Source organism: Abramis brama, assembly GCF_963993115.1.
Source record: "Abramis brama genome assembly, chromosome: 20".
In the NCBI taxonomy this organism is placed as follows: Eukaryota; Metazoa; Chordata; class Actinopteri; order Cypriniformes; family Leuciscidae; genus Abramis; species Abramis brama.
This window is the reverse complement of record NC_139982.1, coordinates 11,608,093-11,630,267: the sequence shown is the minus strand read 5'-3', so window position 1 is coordinate 11,630,267 and position 22,175 is coordinate 11,608,093. Positions and strand designations below refer to the sequence as shown.

The window sequence follows — 22,175 nt, the reverse complement described above, 5'->3', positions numbered from 1 at the left end:
TTCTCCTCGCTATTTCGCCTCTCAAGAGAATTGGAGACATTCAAGCACTTTTGGTATCTCCCTCGTGCATGGAATTTCCTCCTGGTATGGTAAAGGGTTTTCTTCACCCTAAGACCAGGTTACGTTCCTAAGGTTCCTACTAATATTGTTAGTACCTAGAGTACTGCAGGCCTTCTGTCCTCCTCTGGATGTCAGACCTAGAGAAACCTCATTTGCCCTGCCCAATTAGGGCCTTAGATACTTACGTCCACAGAACTGTGGAGAAAGTCTGAACACTGTTTGTTTACTTTGGGGTACCCACAAAGGGGGTGCCCGGCATCTAAGCAGAGGATGAGCAAGTGGGTGGTCGAGGCCGTCTTACTTGCTTATGAGTTGGCCAGTCAGCCTTCACCTTTGGCTGTACACTGTAAAAAAAGAAAAGTTGACTTAACTTAAAATTATAAGGCAACTTGCTGCACAGATTTTTTTGAGTTGACTCAACTAAAACATCTCTATAGTTGAGTTGACTCAACTATAACATCTCCAGTTGAGTAAACTCTGTTAGTTGAGTCAACTCAAAAAAATCTGTGCAGCAAGTTGCCTTATAATTTTAAGTTAAGTCAACTTTTCCTTTTTTTACAGTGAATATGGGCCCACTCCACTAGGAGTATGGCTGCTTCCAAAGCATTGCTGTCAGGAGTTTCCCTCCAAGATGTTTGTGATGCGGCAGTCTAGTCCTCACCACATACATTCGTGAGGCTTCACTTACTGGACCTCGGCTCCAATCCAGGGACGCAGGTGCTTTTGCCTAGATGTGCGCATTGATTTCACACAGACGGACACTTGCTCTTATGGCGGCGTGGGTATTAGCGCTCCCACAGTGTTTCGACACAGCTCGAGTTCCCTTGAAAGGGAACATCTCGGTTATGTATGTAACCCTAGTTCCCTGACGAGGGAACGAGACGCTGCGTCACCCTGCTATACTCCCAGCATGCCCGTGATCGACTTGCTTCAGCCGATCAGAATCTGACGCTGTTTGGTTCAGGTGTGTTTTATAGTTTCCTGGTCGATGACGTCACATGAAATTCCGTCACGCCATTGGACTGGTTTCATGCGTGCTTCATGACGCAATCACGCAGAGGTGTTCCCACAGCGTTACGACGCAGCGTCTCATTCCCTCTTCAGGGAACTAGGGTTACATACGTAACCGAGACATTCTGTTGTGTTTTGGACTTTTATTTTGTATTCATCAATTTCTTTGGTTTTCTTAGTTTGTATCTATGGTTACAGATATGAGTAGTTATTCAGTTCAGCTGAGTGTCGTTAATTACCTTGTTTGCATTAGTACTTAAGTTCCTCTGTTTTCAGTGTTCAGTTGTCCGGTATTGTCAGTGTGTGTTGTGTTTGGATTTATCTGCATTTATTTTTATTAAAGACTCTGTTTGAACTTTATCTTCATTGTCATCTGCTTCCCAGCAACAAACTATGACAGTCACAGTCATGTTTAGTCTTCACGGTCTTGTTTGGTTTTAGTCTTAGTTTTCATTGTCTTAGTTCTTGTCTTTCATTTGTTAGTCTCTAATTAGTCCTCACCTGTTCCCAGTTCCTCATGTATTTAAGCCCTCTGTTCCTTCAGTCCATGATCTCTTGTTAACGTTTGTGGTTAGTGTGTTGTAGTCTTGCTCTTAGTGTTAATTAAAATATATTATATTTGTCCATTCTGCGTCACACATCATTCTCTGGATTACACAGACAACCTGTTACAATACTAATATATTTTTAACAAGCTGAATAACATCAGTCAAATGCATTACGAACTAACACTACAGCAGTACATTTTTTATTTAATGTTAATCAAGATTAATAAATGTTGTGAAAATGTACTGAGCCCTATAATGAATGTTTCTTACTGATATTTCTTCATTTATTGGCCTGTCTGTCTCATAGGCGGTACTTCGGAGAGAAGATCGGGCTGTATTTTGCCTGGTTGGGCTGGTATACAGGTATGCTGATCCCTGCTGCTCTAGTCGGCCTCTTTGTCTTCCTCTATGGGCTTTTCACCATGGACTCCAGCCAAGTAAGGTTAGTCCTTGCTGGGGTTTTCAGCTATTTCAAAATTTCCCCCAGTATGCCTGAACCTGATCCCATCAGTCTAAGGGCCCTATTTTAACGATCTAAGCGCATGGTCTAAAGCACAAGGCGCAAGTGCTCTTAGGACGTGTCCGAATCCACTTTTGCTAGATTAACGAAAATGGTTGGCGCGCCAGGCGCATGGTCTAAAAGAGTTTTGATTCTCTTAATGAGTAATGGGTGTGTTTTAACATGAAATAAACCAACCAGAGCCTCATCTCCCTTTCCCCTTAAACGCCAGGTGCGACTCGCTATTTACATGACAGAATTTGCAAGCGGAGAAACTGAACGCGCCTCCAGAGCGCAAACGGATCTGCTTGTGCGCGAAGATAAAGCCAACAAGCAGACCATCTACGGAACAAGCCGGATTCCACCATATCTTTATGTACACAATGTTGTTTGTTCAATAAATACCAGAATGAGAGTTTGATTCTTCTTTATTGACTTCGACTATCACGAGTCATTCAGTTCCTTCAACATCTACATTCACGTTATTATCTCGTTCCCACACCCGCAACTCTCGCGAGTCTTTTCCTAATACGGCAACACACTAGGATCAAAACAGTCCAACAGTACTCCTATCTACATCCCCCTTCTTTAGCAGTAGCTCCTGAACATAAACAACTTAGAATCAAAATCCTCTGCAGTAACAACAGATAAAAGATAACTTTGCATATATATATATATATAACCTGGTTCAACTGAACTCTGTGGATGTCCCACAACTAAATGAATCTTCAAAAAAAAAAACATTATGCAAATCCTAAAGGACACTGTATTATTTCTGAGATGTTGGATTAATTATACTTGAGCAGAAAGTTCAGTTCATGTATTTTGTATTTGGCCTAGAAACTCTGCCGGACCTAGTGACATACATGGAAGTGGTGGCTTGAACTGATTTCTTTGCCTGTGGTTCCATGTTTTGCTGGTATACGCTGGTGTGAGATTTTTCTGGGCTCAGTTGTCTGTGACACTGTTCTGAGGGCCTTTGTTCAGTACTTTCAACCCCTTGCATTTTGTCCATGTCAGCATCAACTGTGTTTCCTGTTGTGTTCAATTCGTCAGTGTAAGTGGTGCTCTTTGGAGGCTGTGGCTCCATTAGTGGCAGGATGTGGCGTCGGTTACGCCTGTATTCCTTCCCTTCGGACTCCACCACATATGAGCGTGGTTCCTCACACTTTTTCTTCACAATTCCCACTTTATCATGTCCCTTTTTTGTTTGGAGTCTTACCACCTGGTTTGGTGCCAGAGGGCGTAGTGGTTTGCTAGTCTTGTCATAGTAGTGTTTTTGTGCCCACCGCTTCTTTGTTAATTGCGCTTTGATGCAGGACGGGGTTCTTGCAGCTGGTTTCAGCAATTGCTTGCAGATGGGCAAAATAGTTCGAGTGTGATGGGATAACAGCCTTTGTGCAGGTGAGCCCAGAGTGCTGTCTCGGGGTGTGTTTCGTAGGCCAAGCAGATTCAGGTAAAAATCTGTCCCGTCTCTCTCTGTGGTCTCTAACAGTCTCTTTGCACTCCTTACAGCCCTCTCGCTGAGGCCATTGGACTGTGGATACTCAGGACTGCTCGTCACATGCTGGAAATCCCAAGTTCGGGCAAAGTCATGGAAGGCCTGGCTAGTATACTGGGTACCATTGTCAGAGAACAACTTCTGTGGTATGCCGTGGACTGAGAAATGACGCATTAGCTTGTTGATGACTGTCAGTGAAGACAAGTTGCTGAGTCGGTCAATTTCAAACCACCCAGAGTATGAATCAACAACCACCAGGTAGTGGTGATTCTTCCATTCAAATATGTCTGTGGCGACAAGCGACCAGGGCAGGTCCGGGACTGTGTGCAGTTTTAGCGGTTCTTTTTGCTGGTGGGGCCTCAGGCTGTTACAGACGCTGCATGCCATTATAGCAGCCTGGATGTCCTCATTTATTGATGGCCAGAAAACACTTTCCCTCGCTCTACTCTTGGTGGATTCGACTCCTGTATGTCCCAGATGTAGCGCCTTAAGATATTCAGAGTGCAAGGCAGTGGGCACGACTGCCCTGTTTCCTTTCACAATGACCCTGTCTTCGACGGTGAGTTCATCACGGAAACTAAAAAAAGGTCTCACCTCTATGGGTACGCTGCACGGACGTCTTGGCCAGCCCCGTTGAATGAAATGGCTGAGTTTCTGCAATACTGTGTCTGCGGCAGTATGTTGGCGGAGCTCTTCAAGGCGCCGTGGAGATATTAGTTGAACTGTCATCACCTCGAACTCTGGCCGTTCTGACATCTGGGGGCTGACGTTGTGTCTCGGTGCACGGGAGAGGGTGTCGGCTAAGTAGAGGTGCTTTCCTTTTTTATAGGTGAGAGTCAGGTCGAATTTTTGCAACTGTAGCATCATGCGTTGTAGGCGCGCTGGGATGGTATGAAATGGTTTGTTGTGAATGGTGACTAAGGGTTGGTGGTCTGTCTCGACCGTGACCGGCTTGCCGTAGATGTAGTCGTAGAACTTGTAGCAGGCGAAGACCACTGCCAGGAGTTCTTTTTCTATCTGCGCGTATCTCATCTCCGTTTGGGTCAGTGTGCGAGACGCGTATGCCACCGGATTTCCCTCTTGAAGGCAAGCAGCCCCTAAACCATATTGTGAAGCATCGCAGGTGAGCGTCACTGGTTGTCTTACGTCATAGTAATGGAGTACAGGTGGGCTGCTGATGCAGGTTTTGAGCATGTCAAAAGCATCCTGTTGGTGCTCCGTCCAATTCCACACCACTCCGTTGTGAAGCAGCTGACGTAGTGGTGTGGTTAGTTCACTTAAGTTAGGAATGAATTTGCCCAGGTAGTTTATCATCCCTAAAAAGCGCTGAAGAGCTGTCTTGTCTTCTGGAGGTGGTATTTCACTGATTGCTTTAATTTTTCTGGGGTCTGCTTTTAGTCCTTTATCTGTGAATGTGTGCCCAACATAGCTCACCTCGTTGAGTCCGAACTTGCATTTGCTTGGATTCAGTCTCAGTTTTACCTGTCTGGCACGATCCAGTACCATTTTCAGGTTTCTTTCATGCTCATCAGGATCTTTGCCGCCGATTATAATGTCGTCCACGATTATAGCGCATGGATATCCTGTGAAGATTTGTTCCATGGCTCTTTGGAACACTTCTGAAGCTGTACTAATTCCGAACGGCATCTTTAGGAATTTAAATCGGCCACATTGTAAATGTTGTACGGAGAGATGAGGCGTCATCCAGTCTGATTTGCCAGAAGGAGCTCTTGGCGTCAAGGACGGAAAAGATAGTGGCACCTGACATTTGAGCGGCAACTTCCTCCACCGTGCGCATGGGATGGTGGGGGCGCATGAGGGCCTTGTTTAGGTTTCTGGGGTCTATGCAGATGCGCACATCACCCGTCTCTTTCTTATGGGTGGCCACCAGATTTGAAACCCATTCTGTGGGCTCATTCACGGGTTCAATTACTCCCAGAGTTTGCATTCTTTGGAGCTCATGTTCCACTTTTTTTTGCATGGCAGCTGGGATACGACGTGGAGGGCTGACGACAGGTGTTATTTCTGGATCTAGTTTCATTGAGTATGTTACCGGTAAGTTACCGACTTCATCTTTAAACAGGTCAGCATATTCCTGAAACATTTTCTGTGACAGGGTGTGATCTTTTACACAGTCCAAATGGAACACTTCACTGCTGAAGGTGACCAGTTTCATATCTAGGCTGTCCTGCAGGCCAAGAATGGAGTGAACATTTTCTTTCACAACCTGAAACTGCAGGTTATACTGTTGTTCATTCAGCCTGCATAATAGTGTCACTGTGCCAATTGGTCTGATCATAGATCCGCCAAACACTACAAGATTGACTTTTTTAGTTGGCATGTGCAATTCTTCAGCGTGCCGGAAAAGTTTGTATGTGTGTACGGACATAACATTACACTTCGCGCCTGTGTCCACTTTCAGATTTAGTTGTTTGTCATTGACAATCACAAAACAATGTCCTTCCTTGTCAGTTTCCTTTACATCGTCATGCAAAGACACGCCTTCAATGGTGAATGTGTCTTGACTGTCACTGTCAGAGTCTGTTTCGGCATATAGCTGGTTTACCTGTCTATTCGGTCTAGTTGACTTGGCGGACCTGCACTGGCCTTTGAAGTGGTTCTGCTTTCCGCAGTTATGGCACTGTTGGCCAAAGGCTGGACACTGGTCACGTTTTGCTGGATGAGTACCCCCACAATTCCGGCAGCTGGAAATTGATGGTGAATTTTCTTTCATAGTGCGCTTCATTTTGCTGTAGACTTTTTTATGTTTTATTTGTACAGCATCTACACTGGTGGTTAATGCAGTTTTGGGTGTGGAGAGTGTTTTGCTATGTTTTTCTGTAAGTTCGCTGATTTGGCAAATGCGTACTGCTTTAGACAGTGTTAGGTCAGTCTCTTTTAGCAGTGTGCGTCTGACACTGTCACTACTTACTCCACAGACCAGTCTGTCTCTTATCAGTTCGTTTTCCAATGCACCAAAATTGCAGTTTTTAGCCTGATTTCTTAATGTACTCACATATGCCTCGATCGTTTCGCCAGGTTTTTGATATCTGGTGTTAAAGTTGTGCCTCTCCATTATCACGTTTGTTTCAGGGTTGCATATTTCTTTAAACTTCCTTTTAAGACACTCGGGGTCCTCTCTAGATTCAGCTGGAGTAACGATGTTATCGTCTGCCCCTAGTACCGCGGTCGCATAAGTGAATGATCGCTCCCTCTCTATAGCCTCGGGTCCGGCGAGGTTGAGGAGTATATAAGCTCTGGTTCGGGCAGGTTTGTCACTGTGTGCGGCGGCAATGAAAATATCGTATTCTCGTTCAAACTTGCGCCAGTGTTCTGCCACATTCTCGTCAAAGACGAGAGGATCCGGACGTCTGAATCCATCTGCCATTATAGTGTTGTTGCTTACCACGAACGAGACTTCAAAGCTTAGCGTAGGTTATTTCCTAGAGACGGAAGTTGTCCGATGAATGTTTCCAGGAACGGTATCCCACTTCTGACACCATGTTGTTTGTTCAATAAATACCAGAATGAGAGTTTGATTCTTCTTTATTGACTTCGACTATCACGAGTCATTCAGTTCCTTCAACATCTACATTCACGTTATTATCTCGTTCCCGCACCCGCAACTCTCGCGAGTCTTTTCCTAATACGGCAACACACTAGGATCAAAACAGTCCAACAGTACTCCTATCTACACACAATATTAATCTTTTACAATGTAATCCTTTTATATTTAATATTTGGCATGTTTGAGTGCTGTGTGTGTAATAAGCGCGTTGTGGACCCTATAGGCGTACATTACTAACACGCTGTTTAAATAAATAAAAAAATACTGTCTATTTCAGTTGCCTCAAAATATAAACACGCCAGCAATGTGCCTGAACACACCTCATTTTTAGACCAGCACGCACATGGGCGCACAAATAGGCGCAAATGCATTTGCTATTTAAACAACGTGGCGCAGGATGTGAAAATGAGAACTGCGTCAGACTGAAACTAGCAAAAAACCTGACGCTGCATTGCGCCGGGTGTACTGTATGATAGAGCCCTATATGTCAAAACATTAATATTACATCACATTTTTATTCACCAGTATTCACTGTTTCCCTACATATTCTTCTCAATAAAGCACAGAATCATGAGAGTTTTTTTTCCTGTTTTGTTTCAGTAAAGAGATCTGTGAGGCCAACACCACCATCATGTGCCCCATGTGTGAAGGCAACTGTAGCTCTTGGACGCTTAGTGACAGCTGTGTCTATGCAAAGGTACCGTACATCCGCCTTCTACTGGCATAAACCACAGTTCTTTGCTTACATTGTATATGGTTAAAACAAATGCCATTTTGATAGATACTTTTAATGGCAAATCAAGGTAAGAAGGTAAGACTATATAATGATGCTTGTAAAAAAAATCTGTAAATATAGGGCCAATAGTGCTGTTAATATGAAGGAATATTCTGTATCAATTTGTTCACCTGTGTTTTACCCATATTTTGTGTTTTAGTGTTAAAGGAATCTCCATAAACACACACATTTTATATTGTGTCTTTAACTACCATGTATTTACAGAGGCTCTGATCTTTCTTTTAAATTACATGTTCAGATATTCATACAACAAAATATTCTGGGGGCCATAATTTTTTTTGTGAAAATTATATAAAATGCTGGCAGTGGCTGTCAACCCCCTTTTTTTAATATAAAATGCTGGCAGGGAAAGAGTTTATATGAACAGTGACCCGGTAAACATAAGATAATATCCTGGCAGAAAATTTTATAGATTTTTCAGTTTTGGGTAAAATAAAAGCCAGTCATTGGCCATTGTCCCACCTTGATATTGGTCCTGATAAATTCACTTTGTTGATCTAATACCAGGAAAATGTTGCCATAGTTTTCTCTTAATACAATCAAATAAAAAAGAAAAAGAAAAAAAAGGCAATAAAATACAACGGCTGATAGTAAATTCAAGTGAAATAGAAGTTAATGGAAATGCATATTGAATTTTCTAGATGACTTGTATGTCTTTGATTCAATTTGCTTGAGCCAATTTGCATCTTGGCGTCTGTCCTTGTAATTGTCAAGTCACATTTATTTATGTAGCACTTTTTACAATACAGATTTATCAAAGCAACTTTACAGAGATAACAGGAAAATAATGCAACAAAGTTTGTTTCCAGAAGAATATAGTGTCACAGTCCAGCTTAAGTAAGTACAGTGATGTTTCATTTTTGTTGTAAAAAAAGTTATTTAGTTATTTTTTTATATAGTCGCTCTGGAGAAAACCATGATGTCATCGTCCAGCTCAGTTCAGTTCTCATATAATGCAGGCAGATCAATAAAATTGTTGAATATTAAATTAAATGTCCCCAACTAAGCAACCCAAAAGCCAATGGCAACAAAGGTGAAAAAGGCGACAGTGGCAAGTAACCAAAACTCCAACAGGTGACAGAATGGAGGAAAAAAAAACCTTGGGAGAAACCAGGCTCAGTCAGGGGCCAGTTCTCCTCTGGCCAATGAACGAATAGCAGTGTTTCCCCTACCATTATATAAGGGGGGCGCCCCGCCCTCCTAACGGCTCCCCCCGCCCCCCTTGAAGTCAAGTAAATTTGATTTGATTTTCTTTTTAGCGCCAGATTACAATTTGTTATTTTATTAAAAAAAACTAAATAGCCCTTAAGTAATAAGTTATTTATCTTATTTCCACGATGGCATGTATTTTCTGTCTGTGTTTGCGCGTTTACAATTATCCCAATGAGTGCGCAAGCGCGCACACTCACACACAAACAAACACTTGCGTCAAATACAGATGAGCACTAGCGGACAGAGCGCGCGCGGCGGGAAATATGTCGCTGAACTGAAGATGGCAGCACTCGCTCTACTGCGAGTAGCAGCCGGAGTAGCTCTCCTGCTCCAAGTCTACGCCCGTTTCACACATATTTCGTTTGCAGTGCGTGTGCGGTGAGTATTTTTTTCCATACCCATGTTTACAGAGCTTTCACACTGCACGCGGATGCAGTCCGTCGATGATCGATCCGTTCCAGTTGCGGTGCGTATACAGCAGTGCAGCGATCGTTTCCGCACCGAGTCTACTTTTGCCGTTTATATACTGTCTATGATTTCTGCTGTGCTGCAAACGCTGAATTAAAGTGACAGCGCATGTTTCGTGGTCAAAATGAACACAGATTGACCTGAAAATGTAGTAATTTCACCATAAGTGCGATGAATTAAATAAAATGTAGTAATCTCACCATACATTTATTTCATTTTTCACTTTAAGACCGGGGTAAAGCAAGGAAAACTACAATTTACCTCAACAAGGCGACATAATGACATTCGTGGAGGTTCTTTGTGACATGCAAGATTTATTGTATTAAAATTTAAATGCAAAAGATTTTAATATAAATACATGGTTAAATATTTTACCACTTGCTTGAGCAACTTAATATATAATTATATAGAAGTAATGCATTGAATAATACATTGTTTAAATTGTGTTTAAACGTGAACGCGCGTTCACAGCAGTGCTGCGTCTGACAGGATTATTCTCTACAATAAATGCATCATAGAAATAAAAACTTCTCACAAAAAAAGCCCATTTAAAATTTGTTTGTCATATAAATGTATTAACTAACATTAACGAACAATGAATGAGCAATATATTTGTTAGTATTTATAAATCTTTTTTTAGTTGTTAAAAATAAAACTATTTAAGCTCTGGTCCATTAATATTAACAAATACTTCTATAAATTTAACAAAGGTTATTTGCAAAAGTCAATTTTAAAAAGATTTAAATATGTTTTTTTATTTTTTTAAAGAGATATCTTATGTTAACATTTTTTTTAAACATTTGTTTTATGTTAACTTTTACAAAGCATTACCCTCCCAGACAACCAATTAATGTGACACATAGATAGATAGATAGATAGATAGATAGATAGATAGTGTCTGTGTCAATTTTCCCCAACCAACCAACCAACCAACCCCCCCCCCCCCCCCCCAAACCTGTAACCTAGGGGAAACACTGAATAGTGTATGATTATGATTCAGGCAGCTTTATAGGTCAGAAGTCAGATTGGATTGGAACAATCAGAATATTTTTCCAGTTCCATCTGATTGAAGATCGGAGTCACACGGGTATGGAGACGAGTTTGTTGAGGATCAGTGTCGATGAGGCCTTCACAGGGGAGAGTCTAGTTGACACAACCTCTGCTGACACTTCAGGGATGCGCTGTGGTCATGTCTAGGCGCAGGTCCTCCATCTGATCTGGATACGGCCCGGATACGGCTGATTACAGTAAACCTCGGAATCAGCAGAAAGATTAACATTAGCATAGATGCCATTCTACTTATGATGTTCCCTAATTTATGCTATACATAATTTATGCAGCCTAATAATCATTTAACTGATTTGAATAATAGAAATGTATACTTTTCTATGTGTATGCCAGGTTAAAGAGATGTATTTTTAGTCTAGATTTAAACTGACAGAGTGTGTCTGCTTCCCAGACAATTTTAGGAAGACTGTTCCAGAGTTTAGGTGCTAAATAAGAAAAGGATCTACCGCCAGCAGTCGATTTTGATATTGTAGGTATTATCAACTGTCTAGAATTTTGAGATTGCAATAGACGTTAAGGACTATAATGCATTAAGAGCTCGCTCAAGTACTGGGGAGCTAAACCATTTAGTGCTTTGTAGGTACAATTTATACAATGTTTAATAGGGAGCCAATGCAGTGTTGACAGAACCGGGCTAATATGACCATACTTCCTGGTTCTAGTATGAACTCTAGCTGCTCTGTTTTGGACCAGCTGTAATTTGTTTATTATGCATGCAGGGCAACCACCCATAAGAGCATTACAATAATCTAGCCTTGAGGTCATGAACGCATAAATTAACTGTTCTGCATTTTTCATTGAAAGCATATGTCGTAATTTAGATGGCTTTGAAACGTGGCTTTCAAATGAAAGATTGATATCAAAGAGCACACCTAGGTCCCTAACCGACGACGAAAACTTGACAGAGCAGCCATCAATTGTTAGACAGTTTTCCAGGTTAGTACGTGCGGAGGTTTTTGGTCCAATCATTAGAAACATTCAGAATTAAGAATTTCAGAATTAAGTAGTATTATTTTAGTATTTAGTATTTTAGTAGGAAATTACTAGTCATCCAATTTTTTATATCAGCTATGCATTCCGTTCATTTCTTTAATTGCCAAGTTTCGTCGGGGCGCTAAGAGATATAGAGCTGAGTATCATCGCCATAACAGTGAAAACGTACTCGGTTAAGCGTGGCTTAGTGTATAAAAGGATGGGCTCGGGAGCTGCTTACCTGGTTTTCATCGACTGAAGCGAGACCAGCTCGAGGCGCGAGCACGGCAGGTTACGCAATACTCGTTCCCTCTTCTAGAGAGAACCGAGGTTACGTCAGTAACCGAGTACGTTCTCTTACGAGAGGTTCTCTCGTATTGCGTAAGTTGCTTACGCTACGGGTACCCCTTGTCAACGCCGTGCGTGCCAAGCATCAACCACATATAGTCCCAGGGGCACACCCGGGGGACACAGATTAGTGGGAATAAGACGGCCAACTGGAGTGGGCCAGTCCATGTAAGCACACAGTATCATGTGGCAGGGAATACAGAGCGGCACAGTCGGTCCATACTGAAATGGGAATATCTACCCTTATAGTGCAGCTCAACCAGGGGAGCTAGGATTAATGTGAGAGTAGCCTGCGCGCGAATATACTCGTAACTTAGACTGACAAAAGACTAGCCTGCAGGGCAGGAACTTCTAGGTTATAAAACCTAACAAATGTAGAGGGGGAGGCCCAGCCTGCCGCCATACAAATGTCGTGAATAAAAATCCCGCTGGACCAAGCCCACGAAGAGGCCATGCCTCTAGTGGAATGAGCCCTGACGCCCAAGGGGCACTGCAGGTCTTTAGACGCATATGTTGCCGCGATAGCGTCCACAATCCACCTAGACAGACTCTGTTTCGAGGTGGCGAGGCCCTTGGCGCGCCCACCGAACGAAACAAAGAGCTGCTCCGAGCGCCTGAAGGCGGCGGAGCGCGTGAAATAAACCCTTAACGCCCTAACAGGGCAAAGGAGGTTAACATCGACTTCGCTACCGGATCCCAGTAGGGCCAATAATGTAATAACCTGCGGTCTGAAGGGAGTGCCAAGCACTTTGGGGACATAACCATGTCTCGGCTTGAGGATGACTTTAGAATCATTAGGTCCAAACTCGAGACATGCGGCGTTAACAGATAACGCGTGTAAGTCACCCACACGCTTGACTGATGACAGGGCTATCAGAAAAGCAGTTTTGAGCGAAAGGTATTTCAGATCCACGGTCTGTAAAGGTTCAAAGGGATGTGCTTTCATGGCCTCCAGGACCATAGAAAGATCCCAAATAGGAACCGACGGGGGTCGCGGGGATTCATCCTCCTGGCTCCTCTAAGGAAGCGGATGACAAACTCGTTCCTTCCTATTGACTGGCCACGCGTCGACTCTGCGAACGCTGCAATGGCCGCAACATATACTTTGAGCATGGAAGGGGTCCTGCCCTTATCCAGTAGCTCTTGAAGGAAACAGAACACCCCAGAGACCCCACAGGTTTGTGGGTCTAGGTTTTTGTCGGCGCACCAGCTAGTAAACACAGACTATTTAGACGCGTAGAGCCTTCTCGTAGAAGGAGCTCTAGACTGCGTGATCGTGTTCACAACCCCTTCTGGCAGGACAACGGGTATCCGTTGATTATCCATGCATGCAGAGACCAGCGCTCTGGATGAGGATGCCAAATCGAGCCGCCGGCTTGAGAGAGGAGATCCCTTCTCAACGGAATCAGCCATGGGGCTAAGTCCGTCAGCCGCATCAGCTCTGGGAACCAAATTTGGTTCTCCCATCATGGGGCTATGAGGAGCACCGAGTGGCCAGTCTCCCTGATTCTCCTGATTACCTGTAGTAACAGCGAGATCGGGGGAAAAGCGTACAGTGGGCAGCTGGGCCATGCTTGGGCCAGCGCATCCTCGTTCTTCGAAAAGAACATTGGGCAATGAGCGTTGTCTTTTGACGCAAATAGGTCGCAAATAGGTCGAAAAGGCGCTACAGCAGCTGGACTGTTTGAAAATGCAGGGACCATTCTCCCGGAGGAATGTTGTCCCTGGACAGTCTGTCTGGACCGTCGCTCAGGCGACCAGGCACATGTGTGGCTCTCAGCGAGAGCAGGGAGTGCTGAGCCCAAACGAGGAGGCGTTCCGCCAGAGCATTGAGATTTCTGGATCTGATACCGCCCTGGCGGTTCACATAGGCCACCACTGACATATTGTCTGTGTGAACCAGTACATGGTGGCCCCGCAGGCATGGGAGGAAGTGCCTCAGCGCATTCTCGACCGCTATCATCTCCAGACAGTTTATGTGAAGGCACTTTTCCTGGTCTGACCACTGGCCAAAGACCGGCCTGGGTTGGAGGCGTCGATGGAGGCGTCTGTCGAGATAACCTTCCGGTACAAGATAGCTCCCATTGTCACTCCCAACTGGTACCATTCGGCCGCTATCCAAGGCTCCAGAGCTGAAACGCAGCTCTGAGTCACTCTGATACACAGACCGCCGGAAGCCCAAGCTCGTGCATTCAGCCAGCGTTGTAGCGGGCGCACACGTAGCAAGCCCAGCTGAAGCACCCTGCAGCTGAGGCCATGCAGCCTAACATTCTCTGAAAAGTTTTCAGGGAAACAAGGCTGCCTGTCCGGAATGAAGCGGCCAGGTGTCGAACACGGCGCGCGCGCTGTGTCGACAGGCAGGCCATCATAGACACAGAGTCCAGTTCTATCCCCAGAAAAGAGGCTGTCTGACTGGGCAGTAATGAGCTCTTGTTCCAATTGACCGTGAGACCCAAGTTTTCCAGATGGCTGAGAAGGAACGTTCTGTGAGATATTAATTCTATCTCCGACTGTGCTAGAATCAACCAATCATCCAAATAGTTCAATATTCGCATGCCCTGACTTCTGAGGGGAGCGAGAGCCGCGTCCATGCACTTCGTAAATGTACGGGGTGCTAAGGACAGGCCGAACGGGAGGACGGTGTATTGATATACCTGACCGTCGAAGGCAAATCTCAAGAATGGCCTGTGACGGGGTATTATCTGAATCTGAAAGTATGCGTCTTTCAGATCGAGAGAGATAAACCAGTCCCTTGGGCAAATTTGCGCGAGGATTTGTCTGGTCGTGAGCATTTTGAGCGGTCGCCTGATGAGAACTTTGTTCAAATATCTCAGATCTAAGATAGGTCTGAGAGCCTCATCCTTCTTTGGTACGAGGAAATACCGGCTGTAGAAGCCTGACTCGCTCTGGGAAGGCGATACTGGTTCTATGGCCCCTTTGCATAGCAGCTTTGCTATTCCTGCGCGAAGTAGGTGTGCTACTTCTTGATTCACTTTTGTCTCGGTCCGTGCTAGAAAGCGCAGAGGACGGTGAGCGAATTGCAGTGAATAGCCCTGCTTTACTGTATTCAGCATCCATTCTGACACTCCCGGAATAGCTTCCCATGCTTTTGCGTGCATAGCTAGGGGTAGAATAGCCTCTCGGTTCCGGTCGCCACACAGCGTGGGCTCGTGAACCTGAATCTGAGGTATCGGCACGGTGAGCGCGCTGTGGGCACTGTTTTGTGGGCACATTTCCTACATCTAACACTCGAGCGGCATACGCCAGCTTTATGAGAGTGGGCTCTGCATGAGTGAGTGACACAGGGGGAACCGTTGTGTGTAGGGGTGAACACTGGGAAGCGGGCACATTTTCTACACTCAAGACACCATCGGCATGATAACCAGAAATTGCACTCTTTATGAAATTTCTCTGGGTCGCCGTAAAAACGGCGTTTGGGTGCAGGTGAGCGGGTTGTACAACTCGCTCGTTGGCTGCAAAATACACATCTGCAGTCCCTTTTTCCCTTTTTTAAGGGAACTGACAGAGCAAAACGCTTTGATGGCGGTCCGGCTGCGGCGGGACTCGACCATCTTCTCCTCCTTGAAGCTGCTTGGAGGACTTTGCGGGCTCAGGCGTCAGCACAATCTTAGGCCGGGGTCCCCGCGGGGGAGGCGGCCTGCGCCGGCTTGACGAGCGCGATCTCTGGCGAGCACCTTGGCGTCGTTGCGAAGGCGGAGGCTGGGAGGACTGCTGGGTAGAGCTCCGGGCAGGAGGCTGCTTTTGAGAGCTCGAGCATCGAGGCAGGAAGAGCTTCATGGCCTGTGTGGTCTTCTGCACTTCAGAGAACCGGTCGACAATCCCACTTACAGCTGGGCCAAAGAGGCCGGACGGAGAGAGCGGGGCATTCAGAAACATGGCTCGCTCAGCCTCCCTCATGTCTGCAAGCGTCAACCAAAGATGCCTCTCCGTAACAGTGAGCGAGGCCATGCTCCTCACAATAGCCTAGGCCGCGGATTTAGTAGCACGAAGGGAAAGGTCCGTCGCGCTCCTTAAATCAGTGATGATGGACTAGTCCGCGCCTTTCTCGTCCCACTCACGGCTTCAGATTGGCTTGGAGAATCTGAAGAACTGCCATCAAGTGCAGGGCGGAAGCAGCCTGTCCAGCGGGGTTGAAAGCGCGGCCGACGAGAGCTGATGTGGCCCGGCAAGCTTTAGACGGGAGGGCAGCCTTTGCACGCCATCCCACAGAGGACGGACAAAGGTGCGCTGCTACCGCCTCTTCCACGGGGGGGATAGACTTGTATCCTTTCTCACTGGTGCCATCCACTTGGGAGAGCGTAGAGGAGACGGAGGAGTGAAGTCTCGCGGAGAATGGTGCGTTCCACGATTTCGCAAGCTCGTTGTGGAGCTCTGGCAGGAAGGGCGCTGACCTGGAGGCGGGCGCGTGGCGGCGGCCAGGTAAAAAGCACCCATCGAGCCTGTTGGGTGCGGGCTCCTCAGGCGTAGGGCTGGGTACCGAGTTCGATACTTTTTAGGTACCGACCGAATTGCCTCGATACTATCGAGTATCGAAAAATGACTTGTTTTTCGGTACCAGATTTCGATACCTAAGGGGTTAACTCGTCAACGTCAGTGCTCAAACAAATACATATGAAATGCACAACGACACGCCTAAAGTCGCTCACGCACATACACACAAACTCTACACACACTAGACGCGCGGAACTCTCTGCGCACATACTCATATGAGACGCGCGCGCGCACACAAACTGTCCACGCACATTCTCATATGAGACGCGAGCACACACACACAAACTCACGCACATACTCAATGAGACACGAGCACACACACTCACAATACCCTAAAGATGTGGAAAAGTCGATCAAAAGTGTGGCTACATTTCTCCAGGCTCGATGCCAACAGCGCGCGATGCAGTATTTGCGGTAAAATAATTGCTGCAAAGACCGGTACCGCGACAGATATGATGAAGCCCTTGACAGTGCACGGAGTAAATAAGAGCAGAAAGTTGCTCCGTCTTTGACTGGTAAATGAAGAGATACCTTGTTGATCACTCTTGACAGTGCTTATATTGCAATTTACTGAATGTACACTGCTGATCAAAAATAACCTTAAAACATGTGTAATGTTACAAAAGATTTCTGTTTCAAATAAATGCTGTTCTTTTGAAATTTTTATTCATCAAAGAATCATGAAAAAATTTATCATAGTTTCCAAAAACTGTTTTCATATTTCTGAAGGATCATGTGACACTGAAGTAATGATTTTGAAAATTCAGCTTTGACAACACAGGAAAAAATAGCATGTACAGAGTGAACAGCAACGGTCCTAGTACTGAGCCTTGTGGTACTCCATACTGAACTTGTGATCTATATGACATCTCTTCATTTACTACTACAAACTGATAACAGTCAGATAAGAATGATTTAAACCATGCTAATGCAATTCAACTAAGGCCAACATCATTTTTGAGTATATTTAGAAGAATGTTGTGGTCAATGGTATCAAATGCAGCACTAAGATCGAGTAACACTAATAGAGAGATACAACCACGATCGGATGATTGGAGCAAATCATTTGTATCATCTAATGAGAGCTGTCTCAGTACTATGATACGGTCTAAATCCTGACTGGAAATCCTCCCAGATTCCATTTCTTTCTAAAAAAGGAACATAGTTGTGAGGATATTGCCTTTTCTAGTATCTTTGACAGAAAAGGGTCTATTTGAGATCAGCCTGTAATTGACTAATTCTGTACGATCAAGTTGTGTTTTTTAAATAAGAGGTTTAATAATAACCAGCTTAAAAGTTTCCGGTACATATTCTAGTGACAAAGATGAATTAATGAAATTAATGAGAGGATATATGACCTTTGGAAGCATCTCTTTCAGTAGCTTATTCGGGATAGGGTCTAACATACATGTTGTTGATTTAGATGATTTAACGAGTTTAGACAATTCTTCCTCTCCTGTTGCAATGAATGAATGGAATTTTTCCTCAGGGACACTACAATGCACTGTCTGATGTGATACTGTAGTAGATGGTTGCATAGTTATAATTTTCTCTCTAATATTATCAATCTTGTAAGTAAAGAAGTTCATAAAGTCATTACTGCTATGCTCTTTGGAACTTCAGAATAAGCTTTATTTCTTGTTAATTTAGCCACTGTGTCAAATAAATAAATAGGGTTGTGTTTCTTTTCTTCTAAGAGAATTCGAAAAACGTCTAGTTTTGTTTTCTTCCAGTTGCGCTCCATTTTTCTGGCTGCTCTCTTAAGGGCCTGATATAATAAATTCATGGTGCTGTGTACTGTGGTAACATGAAAAGTCAAGAAAACCAAGACAAACAGCATGAAAGTCAAGAAATCACATCTTGACTGTGTGGTGATATTTATGTATACTGTATATTTCCTGTAGACATCTTTATGCAAATACATATTGTTTTGCAGAAAAGATGTACTCTTTTAGTGCACATATGTAGTTTATAACGGTTTATAACCATAACAACTTTGTTTTTAGAATGTCTGTTTCCAAACTTTTTGTTGTAACCTCAACAGGAAAGCCTGTTTTGTCTGACATCAAAGATATTCGTATGTTTTGAATTAGTTTTTGGTCCTGAATTTTTAACATGCAAATCAAACACAGATTCTTCAAGCTGTGCAGCCAGTGCTAAGGATCAACAGTTGATTTTGTGACATGGGAACATGGTAGTGGTTTGGCCTGGGAGAGGCTAATATTTGAATAAAATACACATTAAAATTGGTTCCTGCCCTGAAGAATGTTTTATTGCTTGCAGTTTGCACTTTCATAGCTCAGGAGACAATGTTAAAACAATGTTGACATGGTTCTTTCTTGGCCACCCACTACTGTTATGGGGCTGGATTTGGGCCAGCGGTAACAACGGCATGGAAATGAGCTACTGTCCTTACACCGCTCAGTATTTTTGTTTTTACCATTGGTCCATCCCACACCAGTGAAACAATGTTGTCACATGTTGGCAAAATCTTAAATTCTGAAGATGATTTTCTCAACCCACCATTGATTTCTCAGCATAGAGAGGATTTAATACCTGCCTGCAACTCATCTGCTTTCAAAAACAGCTGTTACGGTTCTTCAAACTGGCTTCAAAATTCACTTAACGGGTGTTGTTATAAAAATCCCAATTTAGGTTCTGCCATTCCTCCCATATCCAAAAGGATTAAATATCAGTGTGCTCTTTCTACGCAGGTTAAATAAACAATTATATGAGCTGTACATAAAACCTCTTGCCAAGCCCACAGAGGCTTCTCATGACTTATAGATCAAATCTCTTCTGCCAAAATCTCCACCTCCTCAACAAACAAATCTCCCATTGGGGAGTCAGAGCAACAGAACAGTCTTACTTTGTACTCTAGAATCATATCAATGGAGAGTTATTTGGCACATGCCAGTCAAGTTCTCTGCATCCTACTGCTGGAGTTTTTACTGACCATCAGCTCTTTCTTCTGTCTCACTTCACACTCTTTAATGAAGTTCATAACATAAGTTCAGAAGGAATATATTAGCCTAATGCTGCCAATTCTGTTTCAAGGGTATAGAACAGAGGTGTCCAAACCTGCTCCTGGAGGACCATTGTCCTGAAGAGTTTGGCTCCCACTTGCCTCAACACACCTGCCTGGAAGTAGTAGTTAGCTGTTTCAGGTGTGTTTAATTGGAGTTGAAGCTGACCTCTGCTGGACAGTGGCCATCCAGGAGCAGAATTGGACACATCTGGTATATATGCAGTAGCTTAGTTTACTTCTTTCCCATGACATTTCTTTAGAATCTCTTCCCATCTCCTCCACCAATTATAATCTTATTTATAACTTGTGAAACACTAATCACAAATTCCTAGCACCAATATTAATACAAACATTTACTCCTAGTATTAACTTCCACCTCATGTCTGATTACAAATGGTCATCTAAGACAGTTTACACCTGATATACAGGTGTCAAATATGTCACCTGTGAGTTTTCATGCTGGGCTCTCTGATTTTGTGACTACATATTGCTTACTCACCTACTATGTCACTGTGTAATTGCATGTTGTTGTCAGGCATATACAGAATTTTTTTTTTTTTTTTACTAATTTGTACAATGTGATTTGTAGGAAAAAGTATTTGTCAAAATAAAAAAAAAAACATGAACCTGCACTCATAAACCTAACCATCTGTGGGGCATTAGCTAGTTGTACGAAAACATACTAATAAAATAAATAAATAAATAAATAAAAACTTTTTGAGATTACTTGTGCCTTGTTGCTCATAGATTAAATGGACATGTGAATCTTATGTAAAGAATCATTATTTGTTCATATGCTTTTCTATTACATTATTTTCTTGATATACGGTATGCTTTAGCTTGCTGTTATTTCCAAATTATACATTCTAGCAATTCCCGCACACTATCGTAACTTGCAAAGAAGTAATATTTATTCACACAACGTTTCGGTCACACGACCTTCATCAGGAGTATACAAATGTTCAAATTCATCTCTTTTAAGATAAAACACATGACTAACTAACAAAGTTCCATCTGTAAACAATTAAGCTCATTAGTATAAAATTAGCATCACATCATAAACAGTTACAGACTATGATAGTTACAACAATCAATAAAGATCTCCCTGTAAGTTAACAAGATCATCTAAAACACATGATCAACACATCGTCATCAAACAGCATCAAAATGTTACAACAATCAGTCAGGCTCCACAGCCACTTAAACTCTTTGTGAATACATAGTAGAAACAGCACATCATTCAAATTGTTACAACAAACAGTCAGGCTCCATGGCCACTCAAACTCATTGTGAATACATAGTAGAGACAACATCACATCATTCAAAACAAATACATCACTATAACATTACATGAAATGGTGCTTCATCGTTCATACCCATAGGTGATAAAGTCTGAAGGGTGTTATAAAAAACTTCCCAGTGATCCTACCAATACTTATCAATCTGAGATATTGTCATTTTTAACAAATGCTAAAACAGAGGGTTGGATATCTCAATCAGAATTTAAATTCTTGTATTGTCAATATCCGATTAGACCTGTCTTTTACACTCTTCCTAAAATTCATAAGAGACTTATTGATCCTCCAGGTCGTCCGATTGTGGCACAGACTAATTCCCTCTTATCTCCTTTATCTCAGTATGTTGATTTTTTTATTAAACCTTTTGTTTATTCGTTACCATCTTACATTCGAGACTCTACCGATTTTATCAATAAGATTTCTGAGGTGTATGATTTACCGGATTTTTCTTTATTATTAACTTTGGACATAACGAGTTTATATACTAACATCTCACATGAAAAAGGACTTAATGCACTTAGACATTATCTTTTGTTACGCGAGGACTCTAATCCACCATCAGACTTTATCGTCGAGATGGCTTCGTACCTTTTGAAATATAATTATTTTTGTTTCGATATGGATTTTTTTCTTCAGATAAGTGGGACAGCAATGGGCTCGAATTTTGCCCCCAACTATGCCAATTTATTTATGGGTTTTTTTGAGGAGAGTTATATATTGAATACAGACAAGAATCCTTTCTATTCACAGATAATCAAGTGGTATAGATACATTGACGATATATTTTGTATTTTTTTAGGTGATCACGATGAGGCTCGAGAATTTGTGACATATCTGAATAACTTGGTTGACGACTTAGAATTTACTTCCGAAATTAATTCGTCTAGAGTACACTTCCTTGATATGTGGGTACAGAAGAACGAAGGCATTTTGACTACAACTTTGTTTACAAAAGAGACTGATCGTAACACACTTTTACTTGCTACCAGTTTTCATCCGACTTTTTTAAAAAAAGGGCTACCTAAGAGTCAGTTCTACAGATTGAGGAGGATTTGTCATTCTGATTCCGACTTTATTGAGAAATCGAAAATCATGAAAAATAAATTTTTGAACAGAGGTTATCCTTTGGATTGGGTCGAAGAAGGATACGATACAGCTTTTAAAAAGACACGGTCCGAATTGCTAAAAAAGAAGACAAAGAAAACAAGAAAGTATTCTTTTGCTTGTATTACAACACATTCACCTAAATCCTACATGATAAAATCAATTTTTAAAAAATACTGGCA

At 43.0% G+C, this 22,175-nt stretch overlaps 1 protein-coding gene across 4 annotated transcripts in view; it reads left to right on the top strand.

The window, feature by feature from the left end:
- The window catches only part of ano3 (anoctamin 3), a 128,970-nt gene that overhangs the window by 58,989 nt on the left and 47,806 nt on the right, over positions 1 to 22,175 (top strand). For all 4 annotated transcript variants that reach the window (XM_084094953.1, XM_084094951.1, XM_084094952.1 and 1 more), the window contains exons 11-12: positions 1,927 to 2,061; positions 7,788 to 7,884. In XM_084094953.1, coding sequence (XP_083951079.1) covers positions 1,927 to 2,061; positions 7,788 to 7,884 — 232 coding nt within the window. The remainder of the gene's footprint in view (positions 1 to 1,926; positions 2,062 to 7,787; positions 7,885 to 22,175) is intronic.